Source organism: Verticillium nonalfalfae (genome assembly GCF_003724135.2).
Source record: "Verticillium nonalfalfae strain VnAa140/NRRL 66861 chromosome Unknown scaffold_21, whole genome shotgun sequence".
In the NCBI taxonomy this organism is placed as follows: Eukaryota; Fungi; Ascomycota; class Sordariomycetes; order Glomerellales; family Plectosphaerellaceae; genus Verticillium; species Verticillium nonalfalfae.
This window is the reverse complement of record NW_021167246.1, coordinates 158,418-182,405: the sequence shown is the minus strand read 5'-3', so window position 1 is coordinate 182,405 and position 23,988 is coordinate 158,418. Positions and strand designations below refer to the sequence as shown.

The following is a 23,988-nucleotide window of genomic DNA, read 5'->3' as shown; positions in this document are numbered from 1 at the left end:
GCCCAGACTTGTGTCTCAATACAAGTAGAAAACTGGCCGTCGTGATGTGCAGAAAAGCCGGGCTACCGGGTAAAGGGTCTGAATCATGGCTGTGAACATTATACCCTGTATCGCTCCTCGTCGAGCATCGTCCTCTCCTTCCACGAGTCCTCTACCCATTGTGAAGCAACAACGCGGGGTATCTTCTGCCGGTTGCCGATGTCCTTGCGCACCGAAACGGCCGCATCCTGTTTCTCTGCATCTCGCCCTCCGACGAGCACAATGTGCGTGGATGAATCAACGGGCAAGCCATCGGTAACCTCCCCGCCGCCGAAGGCAATGTAGTTCCGCAAGCGAAACGCGTCCAGCTCCCCGCCGGGTAGAACATGAAGGTGAACAACACAACGACCAAAGACGGCACTATCCCGTTCGCCCAAGTCGTTCCCCCTCTCCTTGAGCTGGCGTGCAAACTCGGCCGCGTCCTCGTCGCGCTCTTCACTCTTCTCGTGCGGGGACATGTCAACCAGAACCTGCCGCAGCTCCTCCACGTCTACAATCCGGAAGTAGCTGTCACCAAACTCGTCTGTGTTCTGCCTAGCAATCTCTCGCAGGCCCTCTGTTGCGTGGAACAAATGGCGTTCTTCGTAGGGCAGAAGACCGTCGTCGGTTTCTTGTGCGAGACAATCTTGAACCCAATTGGGCCGGATGATGTCTACGTCGCCCTTCTTGATGAGACTGGCGACGCTGACGACCCGCTTGTCCGCGATCAGGATCAGGTCTGACCGCGCGGCGTGTCGCTGCGTGATGCGACCGCCGTTTGCTTTGATCATGGTCTCCAGCTGTGTCTTGGTCTTCTTGAATGGCTTGAGGGATTCGGACAGGACGCAAAATTCCAGCCCCTCGAAGACCTTTGACTTCTCGCCCTCAAACTGAACAGGTGTGCTGTCGGTGCCGGCAATGACAAGTTCCTTCTTGACGCGCTTGACAGCTCTGCGCTTCGTGTTCTCCACGCTCATTGTCTTCTCCTGAGCCTCCTCTTCGACACGGCGACGCAGGTCCTGGAATTCCTGCACGCTGAGGCCCTGATCCCAGCTCTTGTCTTTTCGGAGCTTGCGAAACCTGGGAAATCGCAGCGTGAAGCCCAGGGCAAATTGATCGGATGGGCCGACGCTGGAGGCCTTTGCTTCGAGGACAAATGAGTCCTTTGGCCTGATCCAGACATCTGGTTTCTCGGCAAAGCCGTGTGCTAATTCAATGTACTCGTTCGGCGGCTTCTTGGGATCCCAGTCCTTCCACTTGCCGTCGGTGTGATGACGAATCTCGGCATAGTCCTCCACGCTGAAGCCGCCGCCAACCTTGAAAAGACTGAAGCACTTCTCGGGGTTGGCTCCCGCTTTGATGTGGTTCTCGCTGACGCGCAGGCCGCACAAGTACGTGGAGAGAATGCCGCCTCGCTTCCCCGAGCCGTAGTAGCCGCCAATCACGACACAATCGAGCGATTCGCCAAACTCCGTCATGTACTCGGGCTTCACTTTGAGCCAATCGTCGTTCCGGCTGTTGAGGCGGTACATGGAGCGCGGGTTCTTGAGGACCAAGCCTTCCGAGGCCTCGGCGACGACTTTGCGAAGGAGCGGCTCGATGGCGTCTGCCGATGTCGCGGCCTCGTGCTCGTGTACCTCTATCCTTCTGTGTACACCAATGACAGCTTTCCTCAGCGCATTGTAGCGATCGCGGAGGGTGTATCGCGTCAACGGCTGGTCATTTAGGTACAAGATGTCAAAGACGCGGAAGAGCGGGCGGGGGCCAGTGTTGTTGTAGGGGTTCTTCTGCTCGGCCAGCGCTGCCGTCTTCAAGGTGCCAAACTGCATGATCTTGTCGGTTTCCGGGTCCCAGGTGATCATCTCGCCGTCCAGGATGATGTTTCGCACGCCAGCGGCAAAGGCCTTGCCGAGGTGTCGCGTCAGCGCGCCGCGATCGTCCTTGAGGCCCTCGCCGTAGAGGTAAGTATAGTCTTTCGCCTTGCGCGACCAGAAGCAGAAGCGCTTGCCGCCGGATATTGAGGCGTCCTCCATCATGTGCATCTGCATCCGTTCGCCGTCGAGCTTCTCCTCGATCCAGTACTCGGGATCCTCCTCGGTGGGCCGCAGGTAGTCGACCATCTTCTGGAACGATGCCGGCATCTGAAACTGCGCCAATTGTGGCTGGAAGCATTGCATGAGGGTGACGCCCGTGTTCTCCTGCTCCAGCCGGACCTGTGGGTCGAACAGTTCCCAGCACACGCGCCGCAGGCTGGACGACACGTTGAACAAAGTCTCGGCGTCGGGGTGCCAGAGATGAAGCAACGTCTTTTCCGTGGCGCCAACCTTCATCTGCTTCAGGATGATGCGGATCAGCCACATGAGCTCTTCGGCGTTCATGCGCTCGTAGAACGTCTCAAACACTTCGAGGTTCTCCAGCTCTCCCGAGGACCCGGCCAGCTTGTCGAGCAGCTCATTGACGTCGGCAATCGTCATGTCACCCACTTCGATGCGCATGGGACGCTTCGACAAGACCTCAAAGGCTCGACCCGCAAAGTCGCCGGCCATTCGCGACGCCGTGGTTTGGCCGGGCAGCTTCCAGTGCAGGAGGTTGTAGCCGTCCTCGGAGTTCTTGTCAATCTTCATGAGCTTGACGAGGAGCTTGCCAATGGCGTTCTCCTTGAGGCCATAGACGCCCCTGTCGCGGTCCTTGTCGGGCAGGATCAATCGCATGGCCGGGTAAAAATCGTGGCCGACATTCTTTCGCCATCGCGAGATGAACCGGTCGATGATGTGGCGGCGCTGCTCGCTCGGCGACGGCTTGGAAGGGCCATGGGGCCCGAGTTTGGCGCGGGGCGGGCCCGAGCCTGGAGGCTGCTTCTTGTTCTCCATCAGGGGGTTGAAGAGGCTCTTGAAGAGCTCCGAGAAGAGGAATGTCTCGGAGTGATTCCTCGGGCGACCAGGGTAGCTGCGGGCTTGGTCAGTGATTGCCGCAAGACAAGTCGCAGAGGCGAGGCTCGCACTTCTCGTTGACCTCTTGCGAGGTCATACCACCGACCGCGTACTGGCGCTCATCTTCTTCGATGGCGGCCGCGCTCGGCGACGGTTGTCCTTCTCGGTGGCTCATCGCGGCAGGCGAGGCCGTGGCTGAATGCTACGGGCAGTGTCTCAGCGCGCGAGGTTGCTGAGAGGACGAAGCTGACGTACGTATCGGAATTCGGGAGGACAGCAACAGGATCGTCACAAGCTTTCTTCATGCCTTTTCATGTAGGTGCATTGTGGAAAGTGATGCAGAGACCAAGACCCAGGCTCTGTTGCTTTAATGTTGGTCTTTGGAAGGCGGACGCATCTGGGGCAGGCACTCACAGGTGGTCGGTGCCTGGAGCTGCTGCAGCCTTGGAAAAGCGGGACAACCATGATCGCCTCTGTCCACCAGTAGCCGCGTACATACAAATCCCCAGACGCATCGCCCCCCACAAGGCCATCTGTCCGGATAGCGGCATCCCAACCGACGCGTCATTCCATCCGAGCCATCACAGCATAACAACCTTGTATCAACTTCATCTCGTTCTTCACTCATCTCGCTCTTTCTCGCACGGGTATAAAGGGCCATACGACGGCGACCCAGGGCCGCGTCGCATTTCAATTGGGACGGCTTCTCACTACCTACTCGTTGACCGTATCTCATCCATCATGCCTCAAGGGTAAAATCATGCAAACATCGCTGCCGTTCATGGAATTCCTCCCGTTTCAAGTGTACCATACACTCAGTCCGCCACCATGTTGTCTCACCGCCTCGCCAGGATAGCTTCCACGGTCGACCCTCCTAGCCTCTTTTCCTCGCCAAGAACGTCTTCCGAAGATGACCCTCCCGGACTCGTCAGTGGTGCGAGCGAAGAACCTCACAGGCAAGGCAGGGCAGGGGCATCACACGCTTAAGAGCGGGTAGAGAGAGTGTCAGAGTGGACCTTCTCGACGTCGACCTCGCGCATGGGCTCGGTGACCTGCTTCTTCTGGTTCTTGCGGCGGACGAGGAAGAAGGCAAGGGCGGCGAGCAGACCGAGACCGGCGACGACGCCGACGACGACGCCGGCAATCTCACCGCCGGCGAGGCCGGACGAGCCCTTGTCCTCGGAGGCGGTGAAGTCCTCGACGGTGTGGGGTGTCTTGCCGTTCTCGTCGGTCGTCGTGACGCTGACCGAGCCGTCCTCCTTGACCTCGGGGTCGGAGATGGTCGAGTTGAAGCAGGGGATCTCCTCGTCAAAGGCGGCAAACTCGACAAACTCGACGTCGGCGCAGGCGTAGTGCGTCGTGCGGGCGGCCTCGTTCTCCTCAAAGTTGGCGACGTAGAGGATGCGGTACGTGGCGTTGCTGCCGGCCGTGACGCTGGCGGGGTGGTCCGGCACCGTGATGCACGTGTGGCCGAGGTCCAGGGCGCCGACCTGGTCGGGGCCGTAGAACGTCTCAAAGTCGGACGCCGACGTGGGGTCTATCGCCAGCTTGCGTCAGTCATGTTGTTTTTCCCATCGGCATGGCTCGCATCCACGAGCGGGGCCGTAGGGCTGGACTTACTGTTGCTGTACGAGACACCAACGTGGACAGCACGAGTGTTGTCCTGGGTGACGAGGGCGAGCCTGCCGTTGGCTACGTGGTCACTGTCAGCGTGTGTTGTGCAAGAGGGTACAGGATGACATCGTCGAGTCGGTCGATGGAGAAACGGTTTGACGGAGACAAGAAGAATTACTCACTGAGAGGGAAGGCAGTGCGCTCGCCGAGCTGGGCACCGCCGCAGGGGGCCGTCTCGTCGGTGGCATCCACCCACTTCCTGTCGGCGGGCCAGAGGAAGGCGGCGGCGCCCATCTCGTTGCTGGTGGTGGCCTGAGCGACGGTGGACGAGGCGAAGAAAGCGCCGACGAGGGCGACAACCTTGGAAGAGACCATTTTGGGCAAGGGACCAGAGTGTGTAAGCTCAAGAAAAGGGATGGGTGTTGAGGCTTATGCTTGTCAGAGAGAAGACACTGGGCTTGGGTTGGGGGCTTGAAGCTGGGGCAAAGGAGGTCAAGAGAGCCGTGAGGAGAGAAAACGAGAAGGAGGATCACGGCATGTTGGGCCGTCGACCACAGCCATATATGGTTTCTCTGCGTCTCGTCGCCAAGTGGTCGAGGTCCGCAGCAGGTGAGTGCGTCTCCCGCCAGTCCCCGTCTCTCTCTCTCTCTTACTTTCCTGCGTCCTGCCTCGGATCGTTTTTGCTGCTCGCCCACTGGCTCCTACGCCCCGTTCGCTCGCACTATCTAGCCTTTAGCTATTACCTACCCAGGTAAGCCAAGGTACCCTCACCTACCATACACATGCTCAAACCCCGCCCCCCTCGCCTCTCAGTTGCCGACAAACCACCGATCCAACCGTGCTGCTACCGGCAGAAGGCAGGGTGCCCAGGCCACGGCCTAGCATGTCGCGAGCAGCCGACGAGCAGACTCTTACAGCCAAGACTGACCAGCGGCCTGGCACACACCCTATTTCGCCACCGCAACGAGCTGTTATTCGCTCAGGCCATACCAACTCGTCCTTGTCCAGGCCCACGTCCATGTCCAGGCCCCCGTCCGTTTCCCGGCCCCGTCCTCGTCTCTTGGCCCTCGTCTGGACGGTGGCCCCCATGGGCAGAATACCCCCGTTAGTCCCACACGTCTCCACCGGATCCTTGGGCTCCACTGGCCCCTCTGAGAAAAGTTATCAGATGGTGACACTGGCCAATGAAGCCATCGAGGCATATCCACCATAATTCCAATGGCGCCATATCAGATCATCTGATTAGATGATCTCTTTGTGTCTGATTGGACAATGCGATCAGCCACGGCTCTAGCTCGTCTTGGCTGCACAGATAACTCGTCGAAAATGCTGTCCGACTCATCCACCTGGTGCTCCTCGGTCCTCCCTAGCTCCTCGTCTGCTTCTGTCTGCCCTTCCCACACATCGCACTTGACTGCCCATTTCAGCTGTCATCCCCTCTTCTCGTCGTATCCGGCTGCGGCGCGCAGTTTCTTCGATAGTTCTCATGCCCGGTTTTGGGTTGCACTAGGCGCGTGTCGACTTGCCATTTTTTTCCCTTCCTTTCACGACAGCGGCTGTCCCTGTCAGGATCAGGGTTCTTCCATCATCGGCCAGCCCAGCTTTTACTCCGAATCTCTCACACACGTTCTCTCTCTCTCTCTCTTTCTCTCTCGTCATGGGGAAAGGATTTGAGTCACAGCTTATCCTCGTCGTCCCACACTCCACTGCACTCCCTGTCTCTCGGGTTCGTCCATCGTGTGCCGGATCGGCGATATCGGCCTAAGCGCGCCCGCCACGTCTTGCCAGTTACCACCGGTATCCGACTGGGCGGAGCACCATGCGAGGTCGGAAATTGTGCGACGGCATGTGTTCGCGCGCGAGCGAGTTGATCATGTTCTGGCACGCTTTCTGACTCTCTTTATTCTAGTTCTCTGCCCCGCTTGCCGCTCTGCAAGGACCATGTGTCCGTCCATTTGCCCCATTTTGTCGCCACGCGAGCCATCGCTGCTAGACTATGGCCTGCTGGTCCGAATCGCCCGACTCAGCCACCAAGAATCCAGTCTTCTCGCCTGGCCTTACTTGGCGCGCCGGAAGGGAGATTAGGACGATGCGTAGCCAGGAACCTTGCAGCTCATCGTCTCCTGGCCCTGACGGATGCAACGTAAACATTGCTGGGTACAAGAGAAGCTAAGGTATAAGACGCTGAACCTTCTCGCCTTCGTCCCTCCATCACCCGACTCTCTCTTCCCTTCCTCCAGCCAATCTTATCCAGCCATCTTCGCAAGTCTCCTCGTCGTTCGTCTCTTGCTCATAGGTCACTCGTTCCACTCTTGGTTACTACAAGCTTCTCAAGCCGCAGTCCAACCCCCACGTCAGACTTTCCAACACACCCCCGGATCTATCAACATGGTTGCCACCCGTATCTTCTCCGTCGGTGCCGCTCTGGCCCTGGCTCTGCCTGCCACTGCCTCGCCCACCCTCGCTCGCCGCAGCTTCGAGATCAGCGAGTTCACTCCCTTCCAGAAGCGCCAGGTCTCCAGCGAGCAGTTTGCCTGCCACTCCGCCTGCGGTATGTCTACGCCTGAACCTCTCACAGGCACTGGTCATTCCGGAAACTGACATGATCCAGGCAACACCATCATCGAGTCCGAGAGCGGCACGGCGCACTGCTCTTCCACCGCTTGGCGTACCCGCCTCGACGAGTGCTTGGACTGCGTCCAGGACTTCCCCATCTGGCAGTTCTACAGCGAGGGTGTCCAGGCCGGCGCCACCGCCTGCGGCCTCACCGCCGAGCCTGGCTCCCCCTCCTCCGGCGGCGAGACCGAGACCACCCCTGCCGCTGAGCCCACTGCTGCTCCCGTCACCACCACCGCTGCTGCCGCGCCCACCACCGCCGCCGCTGAGGAGGAGACCACTGCCGCCGCCGCCGAGACCACCGCCGCCGTCCCCGCTCCTGAGCCCTCATCTCCCGCCTCCGAGGGCGAGACTACCCCCGAGTCTCAGTACCCCGTCCCCACCGTCTCCGAGGCCGCCCCAGTGGTTTCCGAGTCCGCTGTCGCCTCTGTTGTTCCCTCCGCCGTCGCCACTCCCTCTGGCAACAACGTAAGTTTTCTGTACAGCCCTTCATCTGCGAATGTTTCATTGACCAGCCATATCCAGACCATTCCCGAGCCCACCACCGTCGAGGTTGACGGCGCCGCCTCCCTCGGCTTCATGGGTGTTGCCGCCATGCTCGGCCTCGCTGCCATTGCCCTCTAAGCGACTTGTTTGGTTTTTAAGCAACTGAAACTGAGGCGTTTGAAAACCGTTTGGCCATAATGGAATGGCCTTGTTGTAATAGCTTGCTGTTCTGTACATAACACCCCTGAGGAGAGATACGATTATGAGTCATTGGTAATGACCCTATTAATAAGATGAAATATGGGATACGATGATTTGTTCTGCATTGTCGTGATGTATGATCTACTCAGTTCCTTCGTTGTAGTTACTGGACGGACCGATTCAAGGTCTGCTAGATTTAACTACGACTTCCTACTTAGATCTATGGGCCCGTTGGGATAGGTTTCGCAAAATGAACTGATTGAATTCTTTGCTCAAAATTAGATTTCTCATGGACTTCGCAGCACATTCTCACACTTATTCTCATGTTCCTATTCAAACTGTTCCGGCTGACGTTTTTGTGTCTCCTCCTGGACATGGTAAGATGAGATTTCCAGAAAGCCTTGAGTGCTTGCATGCCCGGCCGCGTCTGCACGTCTCGAAAGCCTCGCATGAATGGAAGCAAGAGCCAGCACAACGCATAGCAGTACCAGCCACCGCATAGACGTCGTCGGCAGACTGTTAATAGAGAAAGTGCTAACAGCGACACACATCCCATTCGCCCCACGAAAATCATTTTCAGGTACCCGAGTTACTTCAAAAGCCGACTCGGAGAACCAAGCCACATTCACAATCCCGTGTTGCGGTATCGGGCAGCTTTCCACGGATGGCCCGAACGTCGTCCAAGACGGGCACTGCTTCAGGCCTGGCTCGAACCTGGTCTCCTACCAGACAAGTATCTCCGAGCCAACCGCCCGAAAGGCCGGCCGAGCCCTTTCCAGCATCCCGCAGCCTCGCTGCATTGGGGCGCTTGTGTGCTGACCAATGAGTCCAGGCATGTTGTTCGTGTTGATTGTTCTTCCAGACATGCCTGTTGGTCCAACGTGATGCCTGAGATCGAGATCGCTGGCAGCCGTCTGCTTGAACTTGGAACGATGCTACCAGAACCGTCCATGTGGTCAGGCACTGCCTCTCAGCCACTCCGCCGTTCAGTCTCTGTACTCTCACGCTGTCGGTGGGCTAGGGTGGCAACCCTTGCGCCTCTTGGCCAGCCCCGGGCTGCTACCGGCAGCCCAGGAGTGCAACTCTACGCGACGTGCGTCCGCAATTAGTCCGCCGGTCTCCGAGACCGCCAACAAAAGTACATGGGGGAAAGCGGCGAGTGACACAGACTCCACTGTATGATGAAATCACCAGCGTGTCGTGCCAGCACAGGCCAACATCATGCTATTGTGTGAACTCTCATGCTGGTCTGACCATTGTTCAAGATAAGTTCACACGTTACTGACACATTGTGTCCTGACAACAACCCTGAGAATGTGTCCTGATCTTGGTCTCGGGCGGCTGAATCTTCAACAGCTCGCTACAAAGAACGTGGCTGAATATTGAACTATACTGTAGAGCCACATGACTAGGTGTACATGACACCCCCTGTTCACAAACCATGACCCATACCGCGGGCCAAGAATCCTGGCATCCTGCGTTCTTGGCTTGATCTGATAACGGTAGGCTCCTACCGGACGGCCAGAGCGTGGCCATGGTGGATCCCACTCGTCCACAAGGGGTGGTGCAGGTGATCGGCGTGGGATCTTGACATTATCAAACTGGTAGGCCAGCAAATCAATATGCCTGTCTAGTACTTCCTGCGTGAAATCATGTACGGAACTGGATCCAGAAAACCCATGATTGAACGTACCCGCCCCAGCCACCTCTCTTCCTTCGTTCTCGCTCAATAGCCCGAGAGCCCTGTTTCTTTCTCCTCGTCTCGTTCGTCGCATTGGACAAGGCCCAATCCCAATGCTCCGTAGTTCGCAGGATAGTTGCCCGACAGCGTCCATATCCTGGCTCTTCTACTGCAATTTGATCTAGTTCGCTCTTCAAAGTCTCGATGCCATCGATCAGCCAAGCAACATGCTCTCTCCTCATAGACCTGATCTCATCGAGCACGAGGTTCAGTGTTATCAGGACAACACCGCGGATATCCTCCATACTGATTGGGCTTCGAATCTCAGTATCTTCCAGACTTGAACCCGACTTCCCCGCCAGCACTCTGGCCACGGAACAGCCCGCAAGCATTCCTCCCTGGCACCAACCTGCGCCCTCTCATCCAGTGAGAAGCCCGAACGCGCCGGCAGCAGCGGCAGCATCACTCTTGGCACACAAACCGTCTTCCTCCAGCCAATCGTGGCAGTAACGTTACGTGACTCAAGTCCGAGGCGTTCAGAGCCGCTGGGATGCTGTATTGCAGTCACCAGTCCACCCTCGACCTCGTTCACCCCCTCTCTAGCCACCAAGCACGTGAGACTGCGCCAGCAGATGCGGGAGTAGCTCTTCCTTGGCCAGCATGCCAAGTTCCACGAGGTTTCTACGCCGATCAGCAACGTCCTTGTCCGCAAGCGCAACGTCCAGCGCAGACAGAGAGAGACGCAAAACGCGTGGTTGCGGACTTTGCAACCCCTCGCTTCCATAATGGCCGAGCCCGGCTTTGTAATCCGCGTGTATGTCGTGAGACGGACACCGCCGGACATCTTGCTACTGCGGCCTCGCGCACCTGTTGAACTCTTCAGGGGGGGTCGACGAAGTCCTGCTTGCATCCCAATTGCATGACAGCGCCCCCACGCCGTGGAACAAAGCGACACGCTGCAGCTGCGAGTTATCCTTTGTCATAAGTCACGGCGAGTTGCTCAATTTGTTCGCTCACTGAACGCACACCTCACCCCGCTCGTGGTGCCGGCGTCAGACGTGATGTCTTCGTTTGACCAGCAACTCTGTGATCATCCATTCTAGACCGTAGGCATCACTGGCGGACGAGTCGAAGAAGAAAAAGACCTGCGGTCTAGAACATCAGCTTCCCGTCGCGCAAAGGTCATTGTAGCGACTTCGCTTTCGAGTTTGTCCAATGAGACATCGCTCGACTGCGAGTTCGGAGGGTGGTGGTTCTAGAGAGCGTAGGTGGACTGGAAAACGTACATCTCGTCAGAATAGCCGCCAAGACAACGTTCCGTTCTGCAGACGCTGTCAGCTTGACGGCCACATGCGACACGCTCTCGCCAAGCTTAGTCTTGTTGTAGGGTGGTGCGAGGGGCAGCCTGTGGACGGTTCTCACGTGAGAGAGGGGATGCCGCGCCGGTTCTGGCGTGGGCGTTGTGACTTTGCCTGCGAGCCTGGGCCGTACCAGTGGTGTGTTGCTGTTCGTGGAAGGGTTGATCTTCGCTGGGAAGTTCAGATCCTCTAGACCCATTTCCGACATGGCAGGTAGATAATGCATGTGTACTAATCGATCTTTGGCAACGGCGTCGGCTCATGGGCGTATGACTTCTAAAGGTTTCCCCCGTGTGCGAGTTGCAATTTTCACTTTCTCCTCCGTAATAGAAAGGATAACTTACACTTGAGGTCTCCAATTCTCAAGACAAGGCTACGAATTGTGAGATGAGCCCGATAGACGGGTCAAGACTCACAAGTATCCTGTTCCGGTTCATGTTTTCACGATCAGGCCAACATCGTTGCGTTGATCCGACGAAACGCGCGGTCAGAGAGTACAATTGCTGATCCGGAGATCAGAGTAGCAACTGTTTTGACTGGGAGCTTCCATATTCTTTGTCCACCTTGGCCACAAGGCCATGCGGCACAACTCGAATCCCAAGCGTGACTGACAAAGACTGATGGACATAGTTTCTCGACCACTTTTCCTGTTGACATGCCATGTTCAGGAAATGTCCCTCGCAAACCTTACTGATCTGATCATGACGATTGCGAATAGCCCCGAGACTGGGTATAAACTCATCGCAGCTCCTTGACAAGCAGAATATCTCAGCCCCAGACCATCATACCATCGACAGTAACTGACAGCGCAGCTAGATATACCCGAACACACTCCGGTTGAGCGTCTAATTCCGCAGACTCGCAGCAAAAACCATGGCCGACAAGGCAGTGACCAAGCTCCCGGCCCGCATACAGGACTCGAAGCCGCGCAAAGGCGAGACCTTGCGCAAAGAGCAGTATCGCTACCTCCGCTGGGAGCGCAAGCACAGCCGCAATGGAGGCCTAGGATGGGCGCAAATCATCTGGCCCAACATGCCTGAGAAAGCTGGCGACACCATCCCCTCGCTCCCGAGCATCCGCGAGCTGATCAGTGGCCTTATTGTGCGCGGCGCTCTTCCTTTGCCGCTCGCCTTTCACGTGACTGAGTTTGCCAACGGCATGTGCAGTCGCGTCTTCAAGCTCGAGTTTCCCGAGGGCACCGAGATGCCTGACGGCATGAAGAGCACAGTACTGCTCCGTTTCGCAGCGCCCCTGGATCCGTACTGGAAGACAGAGTCGGAGGTGGCGACCATGGCATGGCTGGCGGCCAAGACCTTTGTGCCGGTCCCGCGGGTGTATTTCTTCGATTCGTCGGCGAACAACGACCTCGGGTTGGAATGGGTGATTATGGAACTGATCGAGGGATACACGTTTGCCAACTGGATCGACGACTGGGCCGACGAAGATGGAATGGACCAGCTGACGTTGACAGATGATCAGATGAGCCTCGTTGGCTATCAAGCCAATAGTTACCTGTTGAGCCTGCGCGCACGCCAGTTCGACAAGATGGGCAGCCTGTACTGCAACTGGGGAACAGGTGAGTTCTACGTCGGCCCGATGGTTCACCTTGACTACTTCCATGGTGACCGTCTCCAGTACGAAGGTTTGCAGCGGGGACCATTTAGCAATATTTCCGAATATTTCAAGTCCCTGACGGATCTCACGATTCTCGAAGCCCGCCACATGCAGGAAGCTGATCGGAAACAGGTCCTGGCACTGACCGGTGCTGCGTGCTGGGACGATGTTGGCGAGGACGATCCTGGGTTTACAAAGCCACCGAGCGTCCAGGGCCTACAGAGTCGCGCCAACCAGATCAACACCGAGCTGATGCCACGCCTACTAGCGCACGTCAGGAACCTACCAACATTTGCCGGGGGCGTGAACAACGAGGCTGGGCCCGTCGACGGATGGCACACCGAACTGATGCATCCCGACTTGCACAGCAACAACGTGCTCGTTTCCCGTTCGGCGAACGGGATACCCAAGATCGCGGCCATCATCGATTGGGATTGGACGTGTTTGATGCCACCCTCGCTGTCAGCGTTCATGCCGCCACTCGAGTTGGAATTCCAGGATAGGCTGGCTGGGAGCGTCAGGTACCCAAACGCGCAATTGTTGGAAATGCGTCATATCCTCGCTCCTGGCGATCTGGAGAAGGATATTCTACCGACGCTGCAGGGCTATCCCGTCAACAACATTGCATCCGCGATCTTCAGGCCAGCGAAGAAATACATCGTCAAGCGCGCCCTGGCGCTGCGAGCGGTGCACCACGTGGTGCGGAGAATAGCAGCCTGGGATTCTCGCGACATGGAATGGGTCACCAGCGCTATCGAATTTCTGAATCAGCAGCAGCAGGGTGGGGATCGATAGATTGACCGGTGTGCTTTGAGGGCCTCGTCGAGTGAGTATTCAGTAACGACGCTGTAGAAAGCACGTGTAGACATCGGTTGACTGACGCGAGAGCTGGCGTTCATGAGAATGGTTGGGTCTCTGAGTAAAAGGAAATCTGTAGGCCATAGATTAGAAATGAGCCTGAGAGACACGAGAGATTTTGATTATGCGAGCCACGTGAAGTGAAGTCAGCTGAAGTTGATGGCCGCTTGCCCAGCATCTGTCTTGGCAGTAAATTTTGCTCGTGGTTGGAGGAGCACAACCCCAGCGTAGATCACAGGCAAGGTGACATGTCGATCGGCAGCTCGTCCACAAGTTGGACCAAAAGGTCCGAGAGAGAAGGGGGAAGGGAGGGGTTCAGATCGCGATCAGGAACACGTCCATCCTACGTGCGCCTCGTCCTTGACACAGTCAGGGCCGGCAAGCACCGAAACGTGTTTTGTGCGCCATGCCAATCTCCCCCAGGAGTAGCTTTCCCGCTGGTGATGCTGTGGCTTTGACTCGAACAGCCCGTCTGGTGGTGCAAGTCGCACTAACAGCGGATGGCGTCACTGGTATCGCTGGGTCGCGAGGGAGTGAACTATCGGCTGACGTCATGGACAGCCATTAGGGGGTTCACCCAGTGAACCCATTCTTTGCTGCCTCGACGAGCCGCAGTAGTAGTAGTAGTAGTAGTTTTCCAAGACCATCTGCTTGCGGACTCTGCAAAGCCCACAGGCGAGCGGCATGCTTGACAACGCGGTCAGACGATTTGGCGATCTGGATCGAGTTTGCTGGCCTTAACAGGCTCGACGGGGTGGACAGGTTTCCACACCTGCGGAAGACTTGGGGGGTGCAGGGCTATGGGGTCAAGCGTTACGCGTCGAGTAGCGATTATGACGATGTGCAAAACGAATCATGTCCCCTTGCTCGCTGCAGCAAGCATTGAGGCGCCTGGTCCGGCTCGTCATGTCTTGTGCCCGCCGTTGCATCGCGAGATGCAGAGACAGACGGGGGGGGAAGAGCACGGCCTGGTTCAGATGGAGTCGCTGGTGTCGCTTGGCAGGATATCCGGGGGGGCTCGTCAGAAGCACACAGAAGAGCAGCCGTTTTCTGCGATGCAATGTCGTTGTCATGGGGAATCGATGCGCCCTTCCATCGCGCCGTTTTCGATTGCAACCAATGTAGCATTGGCTGTATCGAAAGGAAACGTGAATGGGTGCACATTGGAATGTATCCAGCTAATGTGATGGCAATCGAGACATGCAGGGACGGGGCGCCTGACCGAAGCGCTTTAGGTGGCCAGGGTGCATCGCAAACAGAGGTCTGCGTTCCAGCCCAGGCCCGCGACGTGCTCAATTGATAGTTCGTCGCACTCCTCCCTCCAGCTTCGTGTGGATACCATCCGGGCATGCGCCGGGATGTGGGCACCGACTGGGTAGCCAGCCGGCTGTAGGGCAAGGCGTTGCTGGGGGGTAGCTAGCGCGCGGTCCATCGTGGGGTATGACGCTGTTGAGGCTACGAAACGGGGGCGCGTCGTGAGAATCTCCGGGCGGGCCGAGGACAGGTTCAAACCCGCCTCATCGATCGGCGCTGGGGTCATCGGGGGGCGTTCACGGGAGATTGGCCACAAGCTGAGCCAGCATCGTGGTTTCTGTCCCAGTTCTTCGTCAATTGGGTTGCTCGCTTCCCAAAGAGAGGCTGGGGGGGAGTCTGTCAGGCTCGTGAACCCCCGTGTCGTGACACATGCATGTTCTCGTCGACTCATCAAGGATCGGTGGACCAGACGGTGTGGGCGTGGCCAGCCGCTATGGATGAGAATCGCCAAAGACTTGGCAGCAGGGAGCAGGCAGAGTCTAGGCCTGACATCTGGCTGCGCTCTCGAAGAATGGGCAGCGCATGGGACAGACGGCTGAGCACCTGGGCCAGAGTCGATGGGTTGTGGCCAGAGCCTGTCTGGAGTGCACCCGGGCAACCAAGTACCGGCAGCGGCTGAGTGGCAGCTGGGCCCTCGTCATCGCGATCCACTGTTGGCCGTTGACCACCTACCCATGTGAAGACGCACCAGAATGGCACAGACATGATCCAGTGGGGTTGTTCCGTCTCATGAGAAACCAGTCAACTCCAGCGGCGGGGACTTGACTGGCTGTTGCTCCCAGGAAGGCATGCGAGTGTGAAGTATCGCCTCTCCCAAGGACAAGAACAGGTGATGCCGAACGAGCGCCAGTTCGAAGCCGCAGGAGGCTCTCTCTCTCTCCCTGCACCTGGGGGAGACTGTCCGTTTCGGGAAGGGGCATTGGGAGATCTCATTCGGAGGTGGGCAAGCACATGGGGAATCGGACTGCAACCGCCTCCCTGTCAACCGCTTTCCCCCCACCGCTCCTCCCCCCCCCAACCCTGATGCCTTCGCCGCCGGGTCAGCAACGATGGAGGGGGGTCCAGACATGAGCTGGGGTGAAAAGCAGTGATCCAACTGAGACCCCCTTCGCCGATGGAATGAAGAGCCTTTGAATTCAGAACCAGTGTCAGACAAAGATGGACAGCGAACCTCCCATTTCCATGGCAGGGGCGAGAGTGTGCCGTCGTGCGCATGGCTGGCCAGGGGTTGCAGGGATCGCAGGGGGTCGCACCAGCTGGCAAGCAGAAACCCTCAAGCCAATGAGGGTCCGACCTGGTGCTTCAGTCCCGGATCAGAGGCTCCACAGGAGCTACCGCAAACGATGACGTCCTTCACACGAAGCTCCTTCCAAGCTTCACAGTAACGTCACTGCTTCTGTAGTGCTCGTGCCCGTCTCCGTCTCCGTCTCCCCAGCGTGCCGTCCTGCCTACCCTTTCCACGGTAGGTACCTTGGGCACCCTGTCAATCAATGGTGCAGTGCGAGCTAACGTGTCGGCCATTCCCCAGTGAGGTCTCGCTGAGTGCATCCGCCCGTCATCATCCTTCTTGGAAGCCCAGATTCAGCCAAGGTCCAGGGCAAGCTTTTCCTCTGGTGCCGTCTCACCTGAAGTGCCCGAGCTGGGGCCGTCAGTCGGTGCCCTCTCTGCACCCCCCCCCCCTTCCTTCCTTGGGTCCCTCCCAGATCTCGCCAGGTATAAACTCGTCGTAGCTGCCCCCCCTCGCGGCGTGTCTGCTGCCTCCTCCTTCTGCTTTCCTCTCATACCCAATCAACAATAATCAGGCCTTGGATTTCCCACTCCCATTATACCCCTTTCCTCAGTGATACCCAACCCAACCCGCACTTAATAACGAAGCAACCTCCATTGTTGGCCTGATACCAACTCCACCTCAAGCGAAGAACACCATCTTATTGCCCCAATCCTCCTCCTACGACAGCACCACCCCCTTGAGCGACTACCAAGCTCAATTCGGGACGCCGCAGTACAAAAGTTCAACCCATTCCTTCTCAACAGTCTCAGCGAACACATCACGTCGCCCATCATGTCTGTCAACGTCAACAAGCCTACCGACATCAAGAAGAAGGAGGCCGATGTCAACCGCAAGCTCCAGCTCTACGGAATCATCTCCGCATTCCAGTCCGGCAAAGTTCCTTCCGTAAGCCGGTCCTCCACGCAGCGACCTTTTCCTGCATCTGCGACCCTCCAGCTAACGTGGGTAACCAGAACGATCAAATTGATGTCGCGCTGAACAGCTTCCTCAACTCCAAGGGAATCGCGAACCCGCCTGAGAAGCTCTCTCCCGAGGGTCGTGCGCTGGTAGCCGACGCGCGCAACGTGGTCAAGAATGCCCAGCACCTGCTTCTGTCAAAGAACCAAGGAAACCTTCTCCAGGACTTCATTTGGCAGACGGAACAGTGGGACGCCAAGTCCGTCAATGTTCCTGGCGCCCCCGTTAACAAGGAGACCGCCCAGCAGCATGGCGACCAGGCCCTGCAGGGTCTGAGAACCCTCGGCACTCTTCTCATCACCAACGGCCAGTTCCGCAAGCTCCTCAAGGATGCTTCCGTTCTGCTGCGTGACATTGCGGGAGACGCAGCCACCAATGCCGCCTCTCATGTTCGGCCCTCGGAGGAGCAGCTCAATGACATTGACCGCCCCGCCGAGGACAACACGTGGCACGACGCGCCCGACTTTTCCAAGGACAACATGCGCAAACAAGCCCAGGGCCTGTACAAGGGTGATGCCAAGAAGGACCTGCAGGATGTTACCACTGCCGGCACCCAGGCCGCTCACCCCACTGGATCGAGCGACCCTAACGACCTCGCCCAGGCCGCTGCTCGCGACCAACAGCAGGGCACCAACTCTGGTGTGAACGCGCAGGCTGGCGTGTCCAATGCGAAGCAGACCCTCCAGGAGAAGGTTGATAAGAACGTCAACCCGGAGACCCAGGAGCAGATCAAGAAGTCCAAGGAGGAGTACCGCCGCAAGGCTCGTGATTACCTCAGCAAGAAGGTGCCTGAGAACCGCCGTGATCAGACCATCTGGCGCCTCAAGAAGATGGTTCTTGAGTGCCAGCAGCACCCGGATTACTCTCAGGCCATCGAGACTCTTCTCGATCTCGCTGAGGAGTATGGTAGCCACTCCAGGGCCATGGCCCAGGGCGGCTCTGGTACTGTCAGGGAGGCCCGCGGTGGTCTGGCCCAGGCCGAGTCCGACCTCAGGACTCTGATTGAGCGCTTCGCCAACAGCACTTCGACCGAAGATCTTTGGAACTCCATTGGCCAGATCTACCAGGACGCTGACCGCGACCCTGAGCTCAAGGGCTGGTTCAAGTCTATGAACCAGTACATCCGCCGCTGCCTGCTGAAGCAGGGTTACATCCTCGAAGACGCTTCCAACGAGGAGTGGCGCCGCCTGTATGACCAGGGTCGCTACCTCCTGCGCGAGAAGTATCGCTCGCACACTGACCGCGTCGTCGACGAGATGCGCTTCATCATCAACGAGTTTGACAATGACCCTCAGAACAAGGCCTTCGGTCAGTCCATTCAGAAATTGTTCCAGGACCTTGGCAACGATGAGAACGGCAAGCCCACCTTCAAGCCCCACCTCATCAAGGACCTTACAGAGGTCATCGTTCCCGCTATCTTTGAGAACGCGGCCTACATCCCCGTCCCACGCATCGAGTACTCCGACCCCCAGTTCGATGCCGTCATCGAGAACCTGGTTCTCGAGTCGGACAACTTCATGCCCAATGTCATGGAGATCAACACCGAGCACCACTTCCGCTGGGGCCGCAAGAAGATTGCCAACAAGAACAAGCAAGTGTTCGACATCAAGGTTTCCGGTATTCAGATGGATCTCCGTGATGTGAGCTACCACATTGCTCGCAAGCAGGGATTCCCTTCGATCACCGACACTGGCGTTGCCGACTTCATTCTTGCTGGCGACGGTTTCTCCTTCAAGGCCAAATGCGCCACGGCCGACAAGTCTGATCGCCAAAACTTCTTCAAGATCGAGAAGGTCGATGTCGACATCAAGAACATGAGCATCAAGCTGAAGCAGTCCAACCACAAGCTTCTGTTCAACCTCTTCAAACCCATCATGATGAAGGTCATCAAGCCCGCCCTGCAGAAGGCTGTTGAGAAGAGCCTCAAGGATCAGGCCAACCAGCTCGACCAGCTGCTCTACCAGATCAAGCAGGAGGCTGACCGTGCTCTTGACGAGGCTCGCTCCGATCCCGAGCGTACACCCAACATCTACAACCGCTACTACACGGCCGCCCAGAAGCGCGCCCTGCAGCAGAAGCAGAAGGCAAAGGACATTGTTCAGGACAAGAAGGTCAACGTCGCCATGACCAAGGAGGACAGCATCTTCCCCAACATCAACCTTCCTGGAGGCATCAGCACCAAGGCCACCGAATACAAGGAGCTCGCTCGCAAGGGAGACCGCTGGGAGAGCCCTGTGTTCTCCATTGGCAAGGCCAGCAAGTCGAACGACATCCCCGTCGCTCCTAAGATTCAGCGCAAGTCCCATGGCCCCATGAGTTCTCCCAAGACGACCGCCCAGCCTACTTCGGGTCAGGGATACTCCAACGGACAGGCCCACGGCAGCCAGGGTTACGCCAACAACCAGACTTACGCCACGGGTCAGGGTCTCGGCGGTCAGACCTATGGCACACAAGGCCAGGGTCTTGACGGCCAGGGCTACGGAGGTCAAGGCCTCAGCGGCTCTGCCCTTGCCGGCCAGGGCATCTCTGCCCAGGCACTCGGCGGACAGGGCCTCACTGGCCAGGGCATCATCGGCGGCCAGAGCCTCACCGGCGATGGCCTGACCAGCCAGAACCCCAACTCTCAGACTGTTCCTCTTGGCCATGCCGGCCAGGAATCTCCTTTGTTCACCCGCTAAGAAATGAAAATAATTCCCTTTGTCTTTTGTCATGAAGTTTTCAGATCCTACGCTATACCCGGATGAAGAAGGGCTTTGGTAATAAGCAGCCGCAGATAATATAATTACATGAGTTCGATATAAACCTTGTTCGCTGGTGGTTGTGATGTGACTCGTACAACATTTGCACGTTTTTCCCATTCCGAAGCAAGCCACAAATAGCCACGATTTAAGATAAATTGTATCTTGCTAGGGACTGTTTCTCAAACTTACTTTTATCGAAATTCTCTTCTCTAGAGGCTTTCCACCATGTCAGGCCGCACGATCCACCACTCCATCTTAATATTGCGTCCCTTTTCTCCCCTGCTAGCAGCAAACCCGCGAGCTGCAGCACAGGGCATAACTCCCAGCACCTCGACCCGATCCCCCATGCCGTAGTCCCGAATACTCGTCCCGAGCAAGTCCGCGATGTCCTCCGTGCCGATGGCGAAAGCGGCCTCGGCGCGCGCGACGACGGCACACGTCCCCGTCGCGACGAGCGGCGTCCAGCCCACGCCCGCCCCTGCCGCGGAGAGCAGCCAGTGGCCGCTCGACTCGGCCGCCCACGTCTCGAGGAGGGCGCAGTCTGCTGTTTCCGGGGCCGAGGGGTCCGTCGACTTGCCCGAGAAGATTGCCGAGTCGGCGTCGCAGAGGAGGGTGGGGCATGGGGTTGCCATGGTGCTATTCCGTGCGTGTTGGCCTGCGGGGCCGGTGTTGACGGTCTTCTCAAAGAGTGTGGAGAGGTAGAGGGCTTTTGGGTCGCCGGAGGACGTTTCCAGGGCTTCGCAGGTTGTGTTTGGGAAGGGGGGTTTGCAGGCTGGGAGGGCGGCTGAGAGGACGGGGCTGCACGCCGTGAGAAGGAGGAGGGCGATGAGCGCGAGGACGTCGACGGTGCGGCGGGCCATTTTCGGGTTCTCTTTGGCTTCGGGTATGCGGGTGGTAGCTCGACAGGTCTGTAAGATAGAGATGGGTGGTTTGCCCAGTGAGGCGATGGAAGGTGTAGTTGGAGGTTCCGCAGTAGCGGGCTGTCAGCCTCATGTAGTGAATGCCACAAAGGCCAGTGAGTCCAGGCAACAATCAGCCCATCGAAGACTGCGGGACCGATGAGGAGGCATTCGGTCGTCGGTGATGTATGGCCCAGTGCTCACACTCCCCCCGCGGGAGCCGTGGTGTTTTGTCTCCAAACAGACGTCGTCCAATGTGGGGCAGAGGTGACGTGAGGTTCATCTCTCGAGGCTCGTGGGTGGTCCGAGACCCCTGTGTCACGTTGATTAATGTCTTTCATGCGCGACGATCCTCCTCTGTTCGGGGATCTCGCGCATGCCATTGCGCAAGGCATCATCTTGTTGCGGTCGCACCGTATGTCTTTGGTCGGTGGTGAGCCATGCCACCAGTTCAAGTGAATTGCGGCTCTGGTTGGTCTGATGGAGTACCTACCCAAGGTGCCTGAGTAAGTACCTATCCAGGCTGTTGGCTCGTCTTCGTGATGTTTGCATATGGTCGAAGAGCTTGAACGATAAGGTCTAGCTCACACTTTAGTAGTCTGTCTGCCGTCCCATGGCCGCCGCTGATCTCTGCTCGAAGGACCCATATCTGCTCCTTGTGGCAGAAACAGTGGTGTTTTTGAAGCCAGCCTGATCAGATGAGAGCACGAGTCTTCAATATTGAATGCGAAGGACTAAATCAGAGGCTTTCTTCATTCCATCCTGGGCTCAATCTTCTGAGCATGCCCATGAAACCCGTCATCCCTCGACCCAGGCTCCTGGCATCGTTTGCGTGCCTTCACTTCTCTTTGACCTTGGGCTCGCCCTTTTCTTAGCCAATTTCTTCCGTCGACGCCGTTCAAATCGCTCCTTCCTTAGCTGGAAAAGATGATGCCAAGCAACGACGACATTCGACCAATCGTCCACTGGGGTAACATATCCATGGAGTCTTAGATATCGCAATAATTCATGATACTCGCCAACAAGAGGCCAATGCTGGCGAGCCATCAACTCATACACTTCTTTGATTCGGCTGTGAGAATCCTGAGCCCCGTTCAAATTTTCTCTTAGTAAGGCCAAGGCCCTTTCGGGAATCTTTTGTGGATAGCGAGTGAAACAGCCAAGCTCTTTGAACATTTGTCGTAGCTCGAAAGCTGTTTGCTTGTCTTCGACCTCCATCAAACGAGAACAAGTTGGCACCCAAGATCCGGCTCCCAGTGTGATCGTTATATGATAACTCCACGAGTGCCATGACCCTGAGTGTACAATGCTGTATGTTGCTTCCTGATGGCTTTCGACTTCTGTTGACTCGCCTCGCAAGTATTCATGGACATTAACGCCGGCCATTTGAAGCAAGTGCAGCCATCTGCCGAGTACTGTCTCGATGTCTGAAGAGTATTTTGCCCATCCACAGGCAATACGAACGGTATGAATGAATGGAACTAAGCACATTGGCTTTTGTGTGCCAGTCGCATCTTCTGCTAACATCTTCAGAAGTGATTGTAGCGCTTGGAAGTTTGGACTGCCCTTCGGAGCGTCGACATTCATTGTGCATTTGAACGCCCAAAACCAGCTGAGGCGGCGAAGATGTTGGTACTCATCGAACATGTAGCATTGGCATCTTTCAAAGCAATACTGAAGATAAGATGGACTCGGACAGCGCACAATAACAGACCGGAAAAGTGGCTCGATGGACTTTTGCTTCCAATACGGAAGTACCATGTCCAAGATTTCGGCAGCGTGATGTCTGCACATCAATTTGCACCCATCTTTTCCAACCAAGCTAGTATTATATAGAAAGTCATTTCCGAGGCTTTGGTGCGTTGTCAGTGTCAGAAGTTGGATGAGCAGGTAGCATGTACTAGTGCTCACATATTGTATGCTTTGTCTCGCAGCTCTAGAGGGTTTTGGTGCCCAAGAAATCGGACAAGACGTGTGCCGCCAGTATAGGCTGCAGCCTATTTGCATGTTAACCTTCATGAAGCGAACCAAGCACCTGTATGTTTGCAAAGACAAATCCCGAAAGATACGCGTGGAACCTACTTCGAAAAGCGTACAAGGTCTTGCACTAAAAAGATCATGTCCAACGACTTGGGCATTCAACGAAAGACTGCGTTTTCTTAAAAGCTCTTGCAGGGCCCCTACGTCATCGTTATGAAGTGCTGACTTAATCTTTTCTGCAATCACATCAGATCTCTGCCCAAGTCTCCCAAGCTTGACAACATAAGGCATGCTCAGCGCAAAAGATGGCGCGGCGATAAACCCTGGTCGCCAGGTAAACTGAAACCGGTATGATGAGATGTAATGGGAGAAGATCAGACTATTTTCATAATCCACACGGTCGGGCTGGCACTCGTCCTTGTCGCGAACTTTAGTGGTTCTCTTCATCTGTTGATGATCGACCCTGAGTGAGAAGAGCCAGCGTGAAACTGCAATTGGCGCTTCCGTCTTCTCCCAAATGATGACAGACTTGCTAGTTTCGACCCCTGTGGACGGCAGGAGCTTCCTGGAAGTTGGCGTCATTGCTGGTGTCACTGCTGGCGCACAGATGTTGAGCATGTCGACCGTCTTCTGAGGCTGTGGCGATATGACAAGAGTTCGGTGTAGAACCTCAACTTTCGAGCTGCAAATACTGTTAAAATAAAAGCTCACAAATTGGAGGCATGGGTTCCTAATGCAACACACTAAATATCAGGCGTCAGTGCTCGGTCAAGCATGGCGAGGTCACTATCCAGCTCGGCGACCAGCTTCTGAATGGAATCCTTCTGCTTGACGAAAAGCGTTCCTGGCCCGCCGATCAGTCCCTTCTTTGGAGCCCTCTTCTGCAATTCAGTGAGAATTTGTTCGAGCTTTTTGATGGTACCATCAATGTCGCGCAGTAGCTTCTCGCTCATGGCCTCGCTGATGAGACGTTGACATTGGTCGACGTTCTCATTCCGGAAGATGTCTTTGATGCGAGCGCATTGGCCTTCGACAAACTCGAGCTTCGTTTCGAGTCGCTGGATTTCTCGTGGTGCGGAGTGGTAGTCTTTGATCACAGACTTGACTCTCTGCGACGTGTCGATGGCCTGGATGGCGAGCCCGACGACACCGATGACGAGTTCCACGGGCATTGTGGGGGCCTCCTGGTAAATACAGAGTACAAGAACAGAGCTGCAATGCAGACGAGACGTCAACTTGGCGAAACCGATGAGTGAAAGCAGATTGAAGAAGAGCGAGAGACGCCGCGAGCTTCGCCGATACGCCAAGGATAGCGGGGGCGAGATGGATGAAGAGAGAGAAACGGCGAGGTGCCTGGCAGTCTGCCTCATCATTTTCGAAGGGCCGAGGGCGCCGCATTGCACCTGCTGACTTCAGACAAGGCAAACGGT

The 23,988-nt window shown here is 56.8% G+C and overlaps 7 protein-coding genes across 7 annotated transcripts; 3 read left to right on the top strand and 4 right to left on the bottom strand.

The window, feature by feature from the left end:
• Nucleotides 1-98: 98 nt before the first annotated feature.
• Nucleotides 99-3,609, bottom strand: LIG4 (DNA ligase (ATP); the record flags this gene model as incomplete). The annotated part of the gene is made up of 3 exons (XM_028637987.1): nt 99-2,964; nt 3,020-3,143; nt 3,573-3,609. 3 exons carry the CDS (start codon nt 3,607-3,609, stop codon nt 99-101), a joined length of 3,027 nt encoding a protein of 1,008 aa, XP_028497138.1.
• A 322-nt stretch (nt 3,610-3,931) lies between these two features.
• D7B24_003799 (uncharacterized protein) lies at nt 3,932-4,937 on the bottom strand (the record flags this gene model as incomplete). The annotated part of the gene is made up of 3 exons (XM_028637986.1): nt 3,932-4,485; nt 4,569-4,640; nt 4,745-4,937. The coding sequence occupies 3 exons, from the start codon at nt 4,935-4,937 to the stop codon at nt 3,932-3,934; spliced, it is 819 nt and encodes a 272-aa protein (XP_028497137.1).
• Nucleotides 4,938-6,950: 2,013 nt separating this feature from the next.
• Nucleotides 6,951-7,802, top strand: D7B24_003798 (uncharacterized protein; the record flags this gene model as incomplete). The annotated part of the gene is made up of 3 exons (XM_028637985.1): nt 6,951-7,113; nt 7,174-7,646; nt 7,704-7,802. 3 exons carry the CDS (start codon nt 6,951-6,953, stop codon nt 7,800-7,802), a joined length of 735 nt encoding a protein of 244 aa, XP_028497136.1.
• A 3,975-nt stretch (nt 7,803-11,777) lies between these two features.
• D7B24_003797 (uncharacterized protein) lies at nt 11,778-13,313 on the top strand (the record flags this gene model as incomplete). The annotated part of the gene is made up of 1 exon (XM_028637984.1): nt 11,778-13,313. The coding sequence occupies one exon, from the start codon at nt 11,778-11,780 to the stop codon at nt 13,311-13,313; it is 1,536 nt and encodes a 511-aa protein (XP_028497135.1).
• Nucleotides 13,314-16,752: 3,439 nt separating this feature from the next.
• Nucleotides 16,753-19,616, top strand: D7B24_003796 (uncharacterized protein; the record flags this gene model as incomplete). The annotated part of the gene is made up of 2 exons (XM_028637983.1): nt 16,753-16,866; nt 16,935-19,616. The coding sequence occupies 2 exons, from the start codon at nt 16,753-16,755 to the stop codon at nt 19,614-19,616; spliced, it is 2,796 nt and encodes a 931-aa protein (XP_028497134.1).
• A 272-nt stretch (nt 19,617-19,888) lies between these two features.
• On the bottom strand, nt 19,889-20,539 carry D7B24_003795 (uncharacterized protein; the record flags this gene model as incomplete). Its single annotated transcript, XM_028637982.1, has 1 exon — nt 19,889-20,539. The coding sequence occupies one exon, from the start codon at nt 20,537-20,539 to the stop codon at nt 19,889-19,891; it is 651 nt and encodes a 216-aa protein (XP_028497133.1).
• Nucleotides 20,540-23,301: 2,762 nt separating this feature from the next.
• On the bottom strand, nt 23,302-23,730 carry D7B24_003794 (uncharacterized protein; the record flags this gene model as incomplete). Its single annotated transcript, XM_028637981.1, has 1 exon — nt 23,302-23,730. The coding sequence occupies one exon, from the start codon at nt 23,728-23,730 to the stop codon at nt 23,302-23,304; it is 429 nt and encodes a 142-aa protein (XP_028497132.1).
• Between the last annotated feature and the right edge of the window lie 258 nt (nt 23,731-23,988).